The sequence below is a fragment of the Rhinoderma darwinii genome, chromosome 11, assembly GCF_050947455.1.
Source record: "Rhinoderma darwinii isolate aRhiDar2 chromosome 11, aRhiDar2.hap1, whole genome shotgun sequence".
Classification (NCBI taxonomy): domain Eukaryota; kingdom Metazoa; phylum Chordata; class Amphibia; order Anura; family Rhinodermatidae; genus Rhinoderma; species Rhinoderma darwinii.
In genome coordinates, this window is record NC_134697.1 from 49,250,934 (window position 1) to 49,269,003 (window position 18,070).

Here is an 18,070-nt window from a genome sequence, read left to right on the forward strand (position 1 = left end):
CCCCCCATGCCAGGTGGCACCATTCGCAGCCGCTATGGCTGCTACAGTGGTAACGATGCCACATTCAATACTATTTGCGTCCTTAGGTCGCAAATACTGTTGAACACTATGGCAGAGCAGGGAGCTATCTCCCTGCTCTGCTATCTACTAGGTTACAAGCCATTCGGCCTGCAGCCTATCAGGCGCAGGGACAGGATACCTACGCAGGCCGGCGTGATGGCGTCAATGGATCACGTCGGCCTACGCAATGATCCCGTCGTCGGCGTTGTGGAGCAGCCCCGTTCGTCGTAGGAACGGGGCCTAGGTGAGTAAAAAAAATTTTGTTTGGGGGGCACTGTCTACAAGAGGGAGGTGAGGGGCTGTATGGCACTATCTACAAGGGGGAGGTGGGGGATTATGGCAGTGTCTACAAGGGGGAGGTGGGGGATTATGGCATTGCCTACAAGGAGGAGGTGGGGGACGGTATTGCACCATCTACAGGGGGAGGTGGGGAGCTGTATTGCACCGTCTACAAGGGTGAGGTGGGGGATTATGGCAGGGTCTACAAGGGGAATGTGGGGGATTATGGCAGTATCTACAAGGAGGAGGTGGGGGATTATGGTACTATCTACAGGAAGGCTGTATGGCACAATCTACAGGGGGGCAATATCTACAAGGGGGGGCAGTGTGTGGCACCCAGGGGAGGGAGACACTACAGTTGCCAATATATTGTGGGCACAATTAGAGGACAAAATACTGTGTCCTTGAAGGGGGTTATAATATATTATATTATTAAATATTATTATAATAACTGAATGGGGCAGCTATGGTGGCATTATATTGTTTTGGGGGCACTAAACGGACATTATACTGTGGGGGGGGGCATTATACTGTGTGTGTGGCAATATACTGTGTCGAGGCACTATAAAGGGCATTATACTGTGTGGGGGGCATTATACTGTGTGTGTGTGTGTGTCTGTGTGTGTGTGTGTGTGTGTGTGTGTGTGTGTGTGTGTGTGTGTGTGTGTGGCAATATACTGTGTAGAGGCACTATAAAGGGCATTATACTGTGGGGGGGGCATTATACTTTTTTATGGGGCATTTTTTTATGATGAGGTGGGGCGCCGAAATATAATTTTGCACGGGGGGCCATCTATCCTAAGGCCGGCTCTGCGCCCGATGGCCCTGGTGAGCGCTCTGCACCCCCTATAGTTACGTCCCTGTGTTAGCGTTGTCTCACCCCTGAAATAACAATGCTGGGGAACCTTTTCTTAGAAGTCTGCATGGTGATGTTTCTCCGTTATTCCCCTTGGAAATGTGTAAATAAATTGGCAACTGTGCGTTGCCTTACCGCTTGTCATTGGGGCATGTTCTTACGCACCCTGACACTGTCTAATGAATGCTGGATGTGGCCGACTGTGTAGGGACACACCCTATTCTCAAGGGGAATGGAAGTTGTCACTTATTAATAGATTTCCAGGAGGAGTAACTGAGGAACGGCACAATGCAGAGTTCTAAGAAAAGTTGCTCCATCAATGTTATTTCATGGGGAATACAAGTATTTAGTAGACATGTCAGAAGAGCTGCCAGGTCCTCTTTAAATAGCTGTGCAGTTGAACGCCTGGAGAGCTCTGCATTGTACAACTGTTTATCCTTAGCAATAACTAAAACAATACATCATTTTGGCAATTTGAAAACAACATGTTTTTCTGTTTCTATTGTCCTGTTCTAAACATGGAAAATAAATTTCCTCTCTACATTTTCATCATCAATAAAGTCGACCATATTGTTAGACTAGGGCAGCTGTCCCTTTATGTGTCCGCGGATAAAATCAGGACACCTTCCAAGAATGATCTCACTTTTTGTATTTTCGTGCCAGGATAAATTCATCTTAAAATGTGATGCTTCTGCGAAGTGGCCCAAGTAAAAAAGAAATGGGTGGAAATGTTCTTTTTTATATATTTTTCGACTTCCGTCTGCACAGTAGGACATCTGAATAACACTTTCCATAGGGAAAATACAGCTATACTCATTTCTATTCATGCAAGGCTTGTGAGTGGATAGAAAAATACAGTTTCCACTTGTGGTGACGACGCTTTCCAAATATTAAAACTACTGGAATACCTGCCCTGAGGTTTACATGCCAGGGTAAATATTATCCTCCTGTATATCCCACAGAGATACACTTATATCTATATATACAATGTGTTTACAACATACATACGTGTCCCACACATCTTCAGTAGGAGCACTGGGTAGAAATAAAATGTTAGTCACACAGGATGACTTGATGTCTCCCACTACTGTGCAGATGAAGTGCTTATATTGCCTTTGGCTGGTCAGGATATGAGCACAGGCTGAAACTATGTCATCTCCCCGCCTGTGCCAATCTACACCCCTCATTCTTGCAAGGGAGAAGCTCACAGCCATTAGTTAAATGTACTCTCTTTAATGGGGAATATACAATTTAGGGAAGTGGTATGGAAAGGGTGAGGACTTCTGGCTCGGCCCCAGGATGAGCAGGATGTGCTATTATCACTTGCTGGCGGCCACATTTGCAGGGAGGTATTTACACAGCAGCCTCTGGCTTCACGTTACGCTCACGTTACACACTTTTCTATTCACTAATGGAGTCTACGCAAAGACCTTAAAGGGGTTGTCCGAGATATATTTTTATTTTAAATTTAAACACACAATGCACACATTAAGTATTCCCTAATATACTTACCTGTGCAATCTTGCTTCTGTTCTCCGTTCTGGCAGCTCTTTTCTGCCGATCACATGTCTTCTGACGTCACGTTTTCTTCCTCCTCCACTGTCGTGTCGTATCCCGATCACATGGTCTCGCCCCAGCGAGACCTCGGATGGGACACGACACATCACTGGAGACGTGACGTTTCTGCGCGTGCCCGCCCGCCCTGCCTATGCATCTTTTCACTGTGAGCGCGCCTATGCGTGTTCACAGTGAAAAAAGTGAAGAGGGACGGCACCCGCGGACTAGAAAGGTACAGTGACCTCTGTACTTTTAGTTCTTCCCCTATCAAAGCCTACACATAGTAGGCTTTGATAGGGAATTATACAACACGATGCAGCACACGGGTCGCATGCAGCCCTTGAGGCTGTTATCTGCGGCCCGCGGGACACCGTACACTGTTTAACAACTAGTTCCCGACCGCTGGCTGTATTTTTACGGCCAGCGGTCAGGGACGGGTCCTTAAAAACCGAGCCATAGACTTTCTACGGCTCGGGTTTTAACTTGCTGCCCGCGCGATCGGGCAGCTGAATGTCGGGTCTCCGGCTGTCAGTGACTGCCGGGGACCCTGAGGAGAAGACAGAAGCAGCTTTAGCTGCTTCTGTCTTCTCCGATGTCTTTTTACACAGCGCTCAATGAACGCTGTGTATAGGAATAGAGGCAGCGGCCCCACGCCGCTCTCTCTATTCCTCCCGGTGATCAAGTGACTGGTCACTTGATCACCGGGTGCCGTTACTGACAGACTGTTGCTGGGTCTAACTAGACCCAGCACAGCCCTATTAGTGACAATCGTCACTATGAGAGGGCTGATTTCCCCTGTAACTGGGGCTGCTGTGCAGCTCCAGTTACAGTGGAAAAACATGTAAAAGAAAGAAAAAAAATATATAAAGTTCCCCAAAGGTCTTCTTTGACCTTTGAGGGACAGACCATAGTAATAAAAAAATAATAAAGTAAAGTGCAAAAAAAAATTAAATAATAAATACACATAAAATACCCACCCCAAAAAAATACCGTTCCCCCCGCCAATCATTGTTGTAACGCTAGCACTGACCCTAGTACCCTAATATAGACATGTAATATATAAAAATTTACGGTAGACAATGACGATCACAAATAAAAGGTCTATTTTATGGTAAAACTATGTTATTACCAAAAAAAAAATAGCTGAAACGTAAAAAAGCTTTTTTTTTTATTATTATTTTCAAACTTTATGAAAGAAAATTCTAAAATGGCAAAAAAGGTGTGTATAAAAACGATAAAAAATTAAACCTGCATTGTCTACGGAAAAAACGTCGCAAAAATCACGTCGTTAGCCCAACAAATAAAAACGTTATAGCCATTTAACTAACACGTGCTAAAAATGGCTAAACGGTGTCTGGTCCTGAAGGCGCAAAATAGCCCGATCCTGAACTGGATAAGATCTTCTGGGGTCCTGTATCTAGGCCTACATTGTTAGGGTATGTTCACACGAGGGCGTCCATAACGGCTGAAATTACGGGGATGTTTCCGCCTGTTTTTTTTTAAGCGGAAACAGCGTAGCAAAACTTGTAAAAAACGGCCCGAAAATGCGTACCATTGATTTCAATGGGAGGCGTCGGCGTCTTTTTCCCGCGAGCAGTAAAACTGCCTCGTGGGAAAAAGAAGGGACATGCTCCATCTTCGGGCGTTTACGCCTCTGACCTCCCATTGACTTCAATGGGAGGCAGAGAAAGCGTATTTCCGTTGTTTTATGCCCGCGGCGCTCAATGGCCGTGGGCGAAAAACATGACGGAAAACGCAGCGAAAAAAAGCAGCAAAAAAAGCCGCAAAAACAACGCCAAAAAGGCTACGATAAACGCCGCGAAAAACATCGCAAATAAAGCTGCGAAAAAAGAGGCAAAGAACGCCACGAAAAACGACAGGAAAAACGCCACGAAAGACGCAACGAAAAACGCAGAAAAAAAACCGCAAACAACGACACAAAAAAAGACGCGAAAAACGACGCAAAAAAGGCTACGATAAACGCCACGGAAAACGTTGCGAAAAACATCGCAGAAAAAGCCGCAAACAAAGAGGCAAAGAACGCCGCGAAAAACAACTGGGAAAACGCCACGAAAGACGCAACGAAAAACGCAGCAAAAATAGCCGCAAACAACGATGCAAAAAAAGAAACGATAAACGATGCGAAAAAGGCTACGATAAACGCAACGGAAAACACAGCAAAAAAACACACAAACAAACAAGCAAAAAACGCCAAGATAAACGAAGCGAAAAACGGCCCGAACAAAGCGGCAAACAAAACCGCAAACAAAGCCGCAAACAGCGCACAAAAAACTACGGGAAAAATGACGCAAAAATCAACGTGCAGGGAGAGGTAAATCTGCCGCAAACTTCAAGACGGAATTTTGAGGCAGATATTCCTCCGGCAAAAAAACTCAGTGTGAACAAAGCCTTAGTGGAGAGAGACATGAGATAGAGGAGGGCGGACGAGGGTGAGGGTGGACGAGGGTGAGGGTGGACGAGGGCGAGGGTGGACGAGGGCGAGGGTAGACACGAAGAGGTTTATAGACCTGAAAAGAGAAAGAAAACATAAATGTGAAAAACATAATGGGGGGAGAACGGTCACCATCCTTCAAGAATGTCAGCAAGGGGACAAGTCCAGTGAAGGAGGTCAGCGGGAGGAGCAGGGACAGCTCACGTGAACTCTTGGAAGGTACGTGCACGCTCATTGCAGCCTGCAATGAGCGTGCACGGGAAAAAAGTTTCATAACAAGGAAAGATCAACAAACCAGACCTGAACTGCATGTAAACAAACTGTGCTAAATTCAAAGAAGAAATGTGTTAAAGAGGCTCTGTCACCAGATTTTGCAACCCCTATCTGCTATTGCAGCAGATCGGCGCTGCAATGTAGATTACAGTAACGTTTTTATTTTTAAAAAACGAGCATTTTTGGCCAAGTTATGGCCATTTTTGTATTTATGCAAATGAGGCTTGCAAAAGTACAACTGGGCGTGTTTAAAGTAAAAGTCCAACTGGGCGTGTTGAAAAGTAAAAGTCCAACTGGGCGTGTATTATGTCCGTACATCGGGGCGTGTTTACTACTTTTACTTGCTGGGCGCTCTGATGAGAAGTATCATCCACTTCTCTTCAGAACGCCCAGCTTCTGGCAGTGCAGACACAGCGTGTTCTCGAGAGATCACGCTGTGACGTCACTCACAGGTCCTGCATCGTGTCGGACGAGCGAGGACACATCGGCACCAGAGGCTACAGATGATTCTGCAGCAGCATCGGCGTTTGCAGGTAAATCGATGTAGCTACTTACCTGCAAACGCTGATGCTGCTGCAGAATCAACTGTAGCCTCTGGTGCCGACACGATGCAGGACCTGTGAGTGACGTCACAGATCTGCACTGCCAGAAGCTGGGCGTTCTGAAGAGAAGTGGATGATACTTCTCATCAGAGCGCCCAGCTAGTAAAAGTAGTAAACACGCCCCGATGTACGCACATAATACACGCCCAGTTGTACTTTTACTTTTCAACACGCCCAGTTGTACTTTTGCAAGCCTCATTTGCATAAATACAAAAATGGCCATAACTTGGACAAAAATGCTCGTTTTTTAAAAATAAAAACGTTACTGTAATCTACATTGCAGCGCCGATCTGCTGCAATAGCAGATAGGGGTTGCAAAATCTGGTGACAGAGCCTCTTTAAGTAGAATTTTTTTTTAAAATAATGCTTTATTTAGGTTGTCTGTATAAGGGGTAATGTATGACACAGTTTTTGAAAAAATGTTGGTATCTCAGACAACCCCTTTAAGACATATAGTAACCTAAAAAGGGGAATAGCTCTGAAAAAAAGACTTCTGGGGCGAGGTTGTGTGCAGAACAGTACAGATCTATGGAATATGTTGGCATTATAAAAATAAAGTATATATATTATAGATAAATAATATAAAATAAATAATATAATGCAATAATATAAAATAAATAATGTCAATAAAATAAATAATATAAATAAATATAACTAAAATAAATAATATAAATATATAATATAAATAAAATAAATAAATAAAGCTCCACTAGTTGCTAGAACAAAGTGGCTCATGCGCGCTACTGAGGAGCTGCACCCCTCCACTGCTGTTGGCTTTGCTTAAGTAGGGCCATCAACAGTACCAGAAGGGCTCACGTAAAGCCACTATCCCACCAAGACCTACTCAACGCAGAAAATGTTTTGAATGAGTATAAAGTAACCCTTATTGTTTGACTTAAATGGCCAAGAGACCCACGGAGGAGAATCAGTTGCATATAGCATTCACCTTTCAGTCCCCAGGAATTGCTGTCCAGGACACGCATAACTGGTAAAAAAAAAATGCAACCATTAGCTTAAAGAGGCTCTGTCACCAGATTTTGCAGCCCCTATCTGCTATTGCAGCAGATCGGCGCTGCAATGTAGATTACAGTAACGTTTTTATTTTAAAAAAACGAGCATTTTTGGCCAAGTTATGACCATTTTTGTATTTATGCAAATGAGGCTTGCAAAAGTACAACTGGGCGTGTTTACAGTAAAAGTACAACTGGGCGTGTTGAAAAGTAAAAGTACAACTGGGCGTGTATTATGTGCGTACATCGGGGCGTGTTTACTACTTTTACTAGCTGGGCGTTCTGATGAGAAGTATCATCCACTTCTCTTCACAACGCCCAGCTTCTGGCAGATCACGCTGTGACGTCACTTCCCCAGGTCCTGCATCGTGTCAGACGAGCGAGGACACATCGGCACCAGAGGCTACAGATGATTCTGCAGCAGCATCAGCGTTTGCAGGTAAGTCGATGTAGCTACTTACCTGCAAACGCTGATGCTGCTGCAGAATCATCTGTAGCCTCTGGTGCCGGTGTCCTCGCTCGTCTGACACGATGCAGGACCTGTGAGTGACGTCACAGCGTGATCTCTCGGGAACACGCTGTGTCTTTGCACTGCCAGAAGCTGGGCGTTGTGAAGAGAAGTGGATGATACTTCTCTTCAGAACGCCCAGCTAGTAAAAGAAGTAAAAACGCCCCGATGTACGCACATAATACACGCCCAGTTGTACTTTTACTTTTCAACACGCCCACTTGGACTTTTGCAAGCCTCATTTGCATAAATACAAAAATGGTCATAACTTGGCCAAAAATGCTCGTTTTTTAAAGAGGCTCTGTCACCAGATTTTGCAGCCCCTATCTGCTATTGCAGCAGATAGGCGCTGCAATGTAGATTACAGTAACGTTTTTATTTTTAAAAAACGAGCATTTTTGGCCAAGTTATGACCATTTTCGTATTTATGCAAATGAGGCTTGCAAAAGTACAACTGGGCGTGTTGAAAAGTAAAAGTACAACTGGGCGTGTATTATGTGCGTACATCGGGGCGTGTTTACTACTTTTACTAGCTGGGCGTTGTGTATAGAAGTGTCATCCACTTCTCTTCACAACGCCCAGCTTCTGGCAGTGCAGCACTGTGACGTCACTCACAGGTCCTGCATCGTGTCGGCACCAGAGGCTACAGATGATTCTGCAGCAGCATCAGCATTTGCAGGTAAGTAGCTACATCGACTTACCTGCAAACGCCGATGCTGCTGCAGAATCATCTGTAGCCTCTGGTGCCGACACGATGCAGGACCTGTGAGTGACGTCACAGATCTGCACTGCCAGAAGCTGGGCGTTGTGAAGAGAAGTGGATGACACTTCTATACACAACGCCCAGCTAGTAAAAGTAGTAAACACGCCCCGATGTACGCACATAATACACGCCCAGTTGTACTTTTACTTTTCAACACGCCCAGTTGTACTTTTGCAAGCCTCATTTGCATAAATACGAAAATGGTCATAACTTGGCCAAAAATGCTCGTTTTTTTAAAATAAAAACGTTACTGTAATCTACATTGCAGCGCCGATCTGCTGCAATAGCAGATAGGGGTTGTAAAATCTGGTGACAGAGCCTCTTTAAGTGTAGTCCCATCTGGACAACCCATCCTCAAAGAAGCGCCCCTAACAACAAGTTACAGATAGGGGCATAGGAATAGAGGGTACAGAGGATGCAGTCGCACCCGGCCAATGTGCATGAGGGGGCCCAAAGGCTTCTCTGCCACAAAAGAAAACACCAGTATTATAAATGACACATGGTTGGAGGAGGGGGCCCTAATACAGATTTAGCATTGAAGCCCCAAACCTTCAAGTTACATCTCTGGCTGCAGCTGGAAAAACATTTGAATCAATGGGTGACTGGATGACCACGTCTTCCATGGTAGGAGCCACGTTTCAGTAGTTTTCCACTCTGGCTAATAGAGATAGGTCTCAAGGGGGGAGCCCCAAAATGTGACATACAGGTGCTGTAATGGGGGCATACATGCAGGGATTGACATTATAGGACAACAGCTGTAAAACCATAAACTGCCTGTCAATGGTACAGAAATACATAGCATACTTACCCCTAGAGCAGCGGCGTTAGAGATCAGCAGGCAAGGACAGGACTTCTACATCGAATATATCAGAACATTTGTGCCCTGGATATGGGGGGATATTTTTCTGTTATACACACTCACTCAGCTCTGCTACACAAATTCACACAGCTCTGCTACACAAATTCACACAGCTCTGCTACACACATTCACTCAGCTCTGCTACACACATTCACACAGCTCTGCTACACACGCAGCTTACAACTTTCTTCTTGTAATAATAAAAATAAAGCCTAATAAACTGATAAAATATCAGATATATATGAAGCGGTCCATGATAATACCCCGTAAAGGGAGCGATCATCAAAACCAATCTCCAGCCGCAACATTAAACAGTTTCTTCTAAAGCAAAAAATATGACACTACAAGCCCTGATAATCATGTTGTAAAACTACGACTCCCATCATGCCATCATTGGGAGAATTAATTACCTTTTCTATCATAGTTTTATGTCGTAGAAAAGTCATGAACGTCATAAATTTGCAGGAAAATTGCGCCTTTTGTGCGGTTTCATTAGCTCACGACACTTTTCTAAATGACGGTGAAGTATAGCGGAGGGCCTGACAATTTTATTATAATATACGCTTTAAACTAGCGTAAATTATAGCGCAAATCTATTTCACCTCATAGCTGTTGTAGATTTGACTCTCTGGTGCACGGACGGACAGAAATGCGCCTAATTTATGAAGTGTGCGCATCCGAATCGCCTGTGTTAATAAATCACCCCCATAATCTTTAGAACATGTCTGCATCCTGAAAGTCTCCAGCAGGTGTAAAACTACAACTCCCAGCGTGCCCTGCTGTCCGCCTTACAATTCTTAGAACAGTGGTCTGCATGCTGAAACGCTGACTCCAGCTGTTGTGAAACTACAACTCCCAGCATGCCCTGCTCTCCAGCATAGAACCATAACTCCCAGCGTGGCCTGTCAGCTGCAGACATGCTGGGCGCTGTAGTTCCTCACAGCTGGCAGACCATCAGCTGCTGATGTGGGAAGATTTCACATAAACACGTAACTACAACAGCAGCTTTACCCCGCCCATGTGGTCATGTGACTGATCAAGTGGTCATGACGTCATCTCGGGGGTCCTCTTGCTGGCTGGGATCTAGTGTAGTGAGAGCAGAGTTCCTTTCATGGGCAACTCCGTGCATGAGGGGGAGAGTGCTGGATGTGCCCCACGGGGGAGCTGCTGGTCGCCTGCTGCTGCTAGCCCTTGGTGACATGCTGCCTGGTGGAGGACTGGCTACGAGGGGGTCTCCTCTGTGCTCCTGGATGGTCAGCTCCTGTGCATGAGATCGGCTGCTGTGATGATGAGGATGTCTCTGCAGAGCTCAATGTCTGCTGGGTCTGCGGAAAGTCAGATAGAAGAGGAGCAGCTGGGATCCCAGGAGGAGAAACAGAGGGACAAACTGCCCCCCATCCTGTGTGCAGCCAGCGCGGCTTCTTCTGGGGTAACTATCCATCTGCATGACTGTGAACCAGTCCGTCCTCTAATGAATCAAACACCTAGAAATCTTATCTGTTCCTGGGAAAGCTGGGTGACGGGCAGCATCGTGCCACTGCAACTCCTATAGGGTTGTCACAGCTTTACTAGAGTCCTTCCAGAGATATATCTATATATATATGGATTGTATTGCTTCAGAACTTGGGAGATTTGACATTTAGGAGTCTGGGAAAGCTGGGTAGATACCTGCACTGAAGTTTTGTCAAGTTGTCAGAAGGGGAAATTATTACATTTACTGGTGACTTATATTTCAAATCAGAAAATCCGCTTTATTAATTTATTATCTAGTCCTATTTCCATTTTCTGAATGATTTAATGCAATCTATCGCTCCCTGTTATCAGCCGTCTAGGCTCGCTGTTGTGCCCCCATGATCACTACTGTATCCCCTATACTTTGTGTAGTGCTTCTTTTTATGGTAGAAGTATAACTGACTTTAATTCTACTAATATATATTTGGGGTTATCCTTGGAATAAATATTGCTCTGGGTACATCATCTGGTAGACGGGACAGCCACTATTGATAATAGCTGGCACACCATGCTGTTCGGATGTTGTCTGCGGTCCGAAAGGGAAGGTGGATGAAGGTTGACATGAGCCTGTGCCATCCGGTCGCTATGATTATAGTCTTATTATGGGGAATAGCAGAGTTGTCTCCCATCATTTATAAAATGTCCCTGCATGTAAATGACCACATCACGTCCGGATATTATAAAATATGTCCCATGATCAAAGATAAGAAATTGCACATATTTTCTAAAATGAATATTATACAGTTGGTTAATAATAATAATAATAATGTTGGAGATGTAGCAGAGCTGAGTTTGTGATTTGATACAGTGCATGTCTGTTTTGTAGATTTTCATAAGACTAGGGGTATATCTGTTATGTTATATGTCCCCAGTTATTACAAGACACAGAAAAAGTAAATTAACCGTTCCAACTCTGCTACATGTGCACTGCTCCTACTAATAGAAGTTAACAGACATATGACAGGCATTTACTTTGAAAGTGTCTAAACAAGTTGTATGTTTGCATTGAATTGTTTGATGCAGGTGATCGCTGGTTTGGTTCTTATGCTTGGCATGGGTAAAGATAAACCATAGGGCATATGGACATCATAGAGGGTGGTCCCAACTTGGGACCCCCCTTTATGTGCCAGAGCAGAGAGCTGCCGTGGCAGACCAATCTTATCCTTGCATTACATGGATGTCCATTAACGTGTGTGGCTGGCCGCAGCTTCCCCCAGCGATCATTGGGGTTGTCCAATATTTTGTAAATATAGACTATTGTTGGGTAATAAAAAAAATGTGCAACTTTCTAAAAAAAAATTTTTGCGGTGGGGGGGTTTATTAAGACTGGTTTTTAATAAGTTGGAGTAAAATGCGCCTGATTTATGAAGAGGCACATACTACTTATTAAATTAGGTGCATCTCTGGGTGTCCACGGACTAGAAAGTGAAATCTGCGCCAGCTACGGGTGTAGTTTTATGGCATAAGTGACGGCAGCTTTTGGTGTAAATCGCGATAAAATTGTCGGCCCATGAGAAGCCCTGGACTTTTGAAAAGTCATACCCATTGTTTAAACCGTGCCACACAACGTAAACGTTAAAAAAAGTCGCAGATTTTGTCGCAAATCGTGTACGATCCTACCAAAATACTATTTAATAAAGTGTTTAATAAACTCCCCCCTTTGTTTCTATTACATGACATCATTTTAAAAATCTCTGCTTGCTGTCATTGAACTGAAACTTCCTTGTTTACTTAGTGTATTTGTGTTTGAAATAGGGAAATAAGATCTCCCCGTTCACACAGCTACATGGTGGACAGCGACAAATGATTACTCTCTGTACAGCGCTACATTAGATTCTGGTGCTAAATACTAAACAGGAAATAAAGAAATTTTAAAAACCAATGCTGACCTTGTCCTGCTCGCACAGTTGAAGGTTTGTTATCATGTATCCGTCTAGGATATCCTGTGGCTACACACAGACATTAGTACAGGACTCAAGACTGATGGCTCTTACCTGCACCTATACATTGTAAGGCTAGGTCAGGTAGGGTTTTCAGCCTCTGGAGGTAAACATGAAGGTTTTCGTTCACTGAAAGCGAGCAGATATATGGAAAATGATGAGGAATTGAAACACAAAGCATATTATAATGTTGATTAGCCTAATCTACGTAAGACTGGAAAGCCGCATTAAAATGTAGGTTCACTTTTTCTGCGATTTACCACATGCTTGGGACACTTATGACAAGAAACTATCCTGTACTTCAGAAAGCCATTCACATTCTGCGGTGTCCCAAATCTGTGGACTAACCAATTACCGTGTCCTCCAAGAGACTTCAAGAACTTGATCACATGCAGGTGTCATTACCGGACCTGCACTCGGAGATGAGTGACTGCCACATCTGGGTATCCCCTAAAGCAGGGGTCTCAAGCAAGCGGGACACAGAGCCGCTAATACAGGCTCTGCTCCGGGACTCTGTGGAATTCCCTGACATCGCTGTCCATATATGGACAGTGGTGTCAGGGTCTTCCCCAGAGCGGAGTCCCGGGCAGAGCGCTAGTATAGGCTCTGCTCCGGAACTCTGTGAAATCCCCCTGACATCGCTGTCCATATATGGACACGCTATGTCTGAGGCTTCCCCAGAACCGGAGTCCCGGGCAGAGCGCTAGTATAGGCTCTGCTCCGGGACTCTGTGGAATCCCCTGACATCGCTGTCCATATATGGACAGCGATGTCTAGGGCTTCCCCAGAGCTGGACAGTGATGTCAGGAGCACAGCTGAAGTCCCAGGCAGAATGCTAGAAGCGGCTCTGCTCCGGGACTCCAGCTCTGGGCAAGTCCCTGACATCACTGTCCATATATGGCACTATGGCAGCATCTACAGAGTGCACTGTGGCAGCATCTACAGAGTGCGCTGTGGCAGCATTATCTATGGGTGGGCACTGTGGCATTATCTATGGGTGGGCACTGTGGCATTATCTACAGAGGGCACTGTGGCATTATCTACAGAGGGCACTGTGGCATTATCTACAGAGGGCACTGTGGCATTATCTACAGAGGGCACTGTGGCACTATCTTAAAAGGGGCTGCCCAATCTTGACATTTGTGTGTCTGCCAACTGAGCGGCTGGACTGCATTTAGCGACACTTAAACTGGAAAACTGGATTGTTGAAATGCGGCCCGTCAACTTCTAGTTTTTTCTATATCCGGCCCACTTACCCAGCCGAGTTTGAGACCCCTGCTCTAAAGCATGTTTACCTAAAGTGTCACCCTGCGGGCATATCCCTTGCTGCTTCCTTCATTTTTCTTATCCCCTCTTTATTGTTCTAGAGTTGCTTTTCTTTCTGAAATTTTTTTTTTTAAATTTCTCTGACAACAAGCTGCCACTTAGTTATTAAGAACACATGCTGAGAACGTGCCAGTTTGTCGTATGGCGCTAAGTATTAGATGATAATATTGTAAATGGCATGTAGGAAATACAGTAAGGGTACTGTCCCACGTAGCGGCTGCCGCATGCGGCCAAAACCATGCCTGCGTGCTGTGGCCAATGGCCTCGTGTTTGTGCTGGTAATGCCTGGCAAATTAATACTGCCGTCGGCCACCGCAAGTGATCTGGACTTTGGCTGCCGCTAACTGTCCATAAAAATCTATCTATTGACATGCTATAAGGATGTGTCAGACGATGGTATCAGTGGGGTCCAGGTGGCAAGAACTCCACCGATTCCTAGAATAAGAATGTCTGTTGCATTCATCAGAGCGTCATGCCCCTTCCGATCCTGTCCGTTCTTCACCTGTGCGGTCCCTTCATTCTAGGGATTGATGTGTGCCCCAGCGATCCGACCCACATAAACCAGACTTAGGAACATTATATTCTAATTATGTCATTGAAGTCATTTCATATTCCGACCAATAACCGGATATAATATAGATGTTGGATATTTGGACACCTCGGATCCTTTTTGGAATCAAAGGCAGCAAATGGGAGTAGAGGACAGGGAGACCTGTCTCATACTGAAGTCTATGAGCGTTACAGAAACCACTGAACCACGTGTGGGACCCGCATCTATCAGACGTTTATGCTGTATCTAGTGTAGAGTCCATTAACGTCAATGGTCAAAATAGCCGTTTATTTTCGTCAGGGTGCTATCTGTTTTTTTTTAACGGATTGCACCCTGACACATTCATTTCAATGGGGCCATGCACACGTCCGTTGTTTTAACGGAACCGTGTGGCCGTTCCGTCAAACATAGGACAAGTCCTATTCCTGTTAGTTTTTGACACTTTATTTGGTCCGTGAAACAACGGACTGCACACGGAAGCTATCCGACGACGGCCAACGGAAGTGTGCACGAGGCCTTAATATTATGGAATTTCATATCATATTTTCTTTATTGGAATGTCTTCATTTACAAATGTGAAATGCATGTGTTCTGCATCTGAATTTGCGGGCTGCCGTTTTGCACCAGTCTGTATGGTAAAACAGTCAGAGACTGGGAAGCTACAAGGGGAATTGTAATTTCCCATGAAAAGGAAGTGACCGTAATGTACGGACTACGGTCGAGATGAGCTGCAGAGTATCGGAGTCGCTGTGTGTACTCTTCTGTCTTCGCATGTGGACTTGGTACTATGTGTTCCTTTTTTCGCTTTACCAAGTACAACCAAGTAGAACAGTTTATATGCGATATTAGCGGCTCCCTCAGAGAAAAGCGGCGGATCACGCTGCTACTTTTCCAGCCAGTGACTGTGTTAGACTGGCACATCTACCGAAAAAAGAAAATAACATCTCTAATACCAATGCAAAATCTATAATGAGTCACTTAAAGGAGGATTCAGACGAGAGGCAATTACAGGGTATCTGTAGTATAGAAGCCACCACTTCACCCTCGCATAATAGAGAGCCCTGTCCCCATGGCTGCCGCAGAGACAGTGAGCCTCATGTATCAACTGTCTGACAAGTGTCATTGTTGCCGATAGCAACCAATCAGAGTTCAGCTTCAACAGTGCAGTTAGAAATAAAAGTTGAACTCTGATTGGTTCCCATGGAGAACAGTGACGCTTTGTGTGTGAACCCCATTGTATATGTTCTAGAAAATCCTATATAAGATGAACAGCCTGCACTCCAAACGGAAACATTTTTACCTACACTGATACAGTGTAGCAAATGATCAGAACAGGAGAGAGAATATCTGCTGCTGATGAATGTAGCTCACAGAGGATTGTCTAGACTGGATACAGTGGAAAACATCTCTTTACCTTCTTGACATGTCCCGTAACTGTACGTGACAGCCGCCAAGGGGGAGTATGGATCGCGCTCGGCGGTTGTCGGCTATAACGTAGAACTGATACCTCACTACAATGGCCGGGATCGGGGATAACTTGGACATTTGCCGTTTAACCACTTAGTTATTAGTGACCTGGCAGTTAATAGTGACCGCGGCATCTAAATAGTTTGAAAAGAGGGGGTTGTCCCCTCTGACAGCTCATCGCCACTGCCCGCGATGCAATTCCGGGGCGCAGATGGCTGTCATTACAGCCTTGGGGCTTAATGAAAGCCCTAGGTGTGCTATCTTTGTGCTCTAGGCAGGACCTAATAGGTAAAAAACCTCAAAATACTGTACAAACTATATATGTTGGATCGCTTGTTCAAGTCCTCGATAGAGACTAATTCATGAATGTAAAAAAACAAATCGTTAAAGTCTCTTATTATTGTAAACAAAAAAAACCCCTTTCCCCTAAAGTAATGAAAAAAAATCTTTTCTAATATAATGGTATTTAACCAAGGAATGCTGCAGAAAAATAATAAAAAAAAGGTCAAAATTGCTGTTTTTTTTTTTTTGTCACCTTAGCTCCCCCTAAAAATGGCATAAAATTTGATCAAAAAGTTGCATGTACCCCAAAATAGTACCAGGAAAAATGACAGGACATTATATAAGACAATAAATAGTACCATTAAAACTACAACTCGTCTCCAAAAAACAAGCCCTCATACATAAAAGGGTGTAACATGTGAACGGTATAAAACAAAAACAGAAAATAAAATAATAAGTTACATAATAATTTATGTACCTCCAAGCTGTGCAGGAAATAAATACAATTTAAAACCATAAAACCAGGTGTCCTACGTTCACATCGGCTAAAAAAAAAAAGTTATGGCTGCTGAAAGGCAGCACTGACTAATAATTTCTGGCACAATGCCAGAAATACAGCACATGACCACTGAGCCCTCTGATTGGCTGCAGCGGTGACATGCTACGTTCATGTAAACAATCACCGGGCGTGCCGCCCAAGGATAGGTAAGTACCGCTGCTTTCGCTTATCTATCTAATTTACAGCCATTATTCAGATTTCAGAAGTCGGATAAACTTTTAAACGCCTCTTCAGGCCTGGTCATTAAGGGGTTAAGATCTGTATGGGTTTTCATTTACTGATCGCAAGCGTAAATATTTTAAATAGTGCGGAATTCAATCAGAGAGTGGATAAGAAAGTATTTGCATAAAAACAAAAAACCCTTGCCTGTGTAAACTCTGCAGACATAAGATAAGTAATATATAAAGTAAATCCAAATCCTATTAATTAAAGGGATTAATCGTATGCAACTAACTGCTAGATTTTGTTTGTATTCACACATTCAGGTTTTTTTAAATGCAGTTTTTAAAGCCAAAATCAGGTGTGGATCATACAGGGAGAGAACGTGTAAATGACGGATTCTGGTTCTCCTATTTGAATCCACTCCTGATTTTGGTTTCAAAAACTGGATTGAAAAAATCATGTAGATTGTGTTCATGCTCTTCTGGGTGGTAACGAACATGTGATGAAGTTCTAATGTTCCCTGTGCGTCCCATGTGTAGTAGGAACGTTCTAGGGGGTTGCTATGGGCAGCAGAGATGGCATTCTCCTGCAGTCAGTACTTGATTTATAGTGTTCGCTCATCACCCCAACATGAAACTGTAGCCCTGCAAAGCTGGAAAAACAAACTATCCCAAGAAAGTGTTCTTAGCGAACATGCCCATAAATACTCCCCTGTCATCCCCACCGCCGCTATACTGGACACATGCACAATCATTTGGTTTTGTTTGTGAATTTTGTAAATACTTTTTTTTTAATTTATTTTTTTATAGTAAGGCCTCATGCACACAACCGTAGCCATGTGCACGGCCGTGATTTTCAGGTCGGCCGGCATCAAAGTGACAGCCGCGAGCCCGCCCGCAAATCGCGGGCTGTCCAGACATGGCCGTGGCCATTATTTTCAATATAATAAGACATGCCCGTTCTTTCTGCGGTCCGGGCTCCGGGGCCGTGCATGGACTGTGAAAACCACGGTCGTGTGCATGGCCCCATAGGAATGAGTGGGGCTGCAATTCT

The 18,070-nt window shown here is 44.4% G+C and overlaps 1 protein-coding gene across 1 annotated transcript in view; it reads left to right on the forward strand.

Moving 5' to 3' along the window:
* The first annotated feature begins 10,295 nt into the window (after positions 1-10,295).
* HECTD2 (HECT domain E3 ubiquitin protein ligase 2) overlaps positions 10,296-18,070 on the forward strand; it is a 90,152-nt gene continuing 82,377 nt past the window's right edge. The window contains exon 1 of the mRNA XM_075841252.1: positions 10,296-10,648. Coding sequence (XP_075697367.1) covers positions 10,487-10,648 — 162 coding nt within the window. The 5' untranslated portion in view covers positions 10,296-10,486. The remainder of the gene's footprint in view (positions 10,649-18,070) is intronic.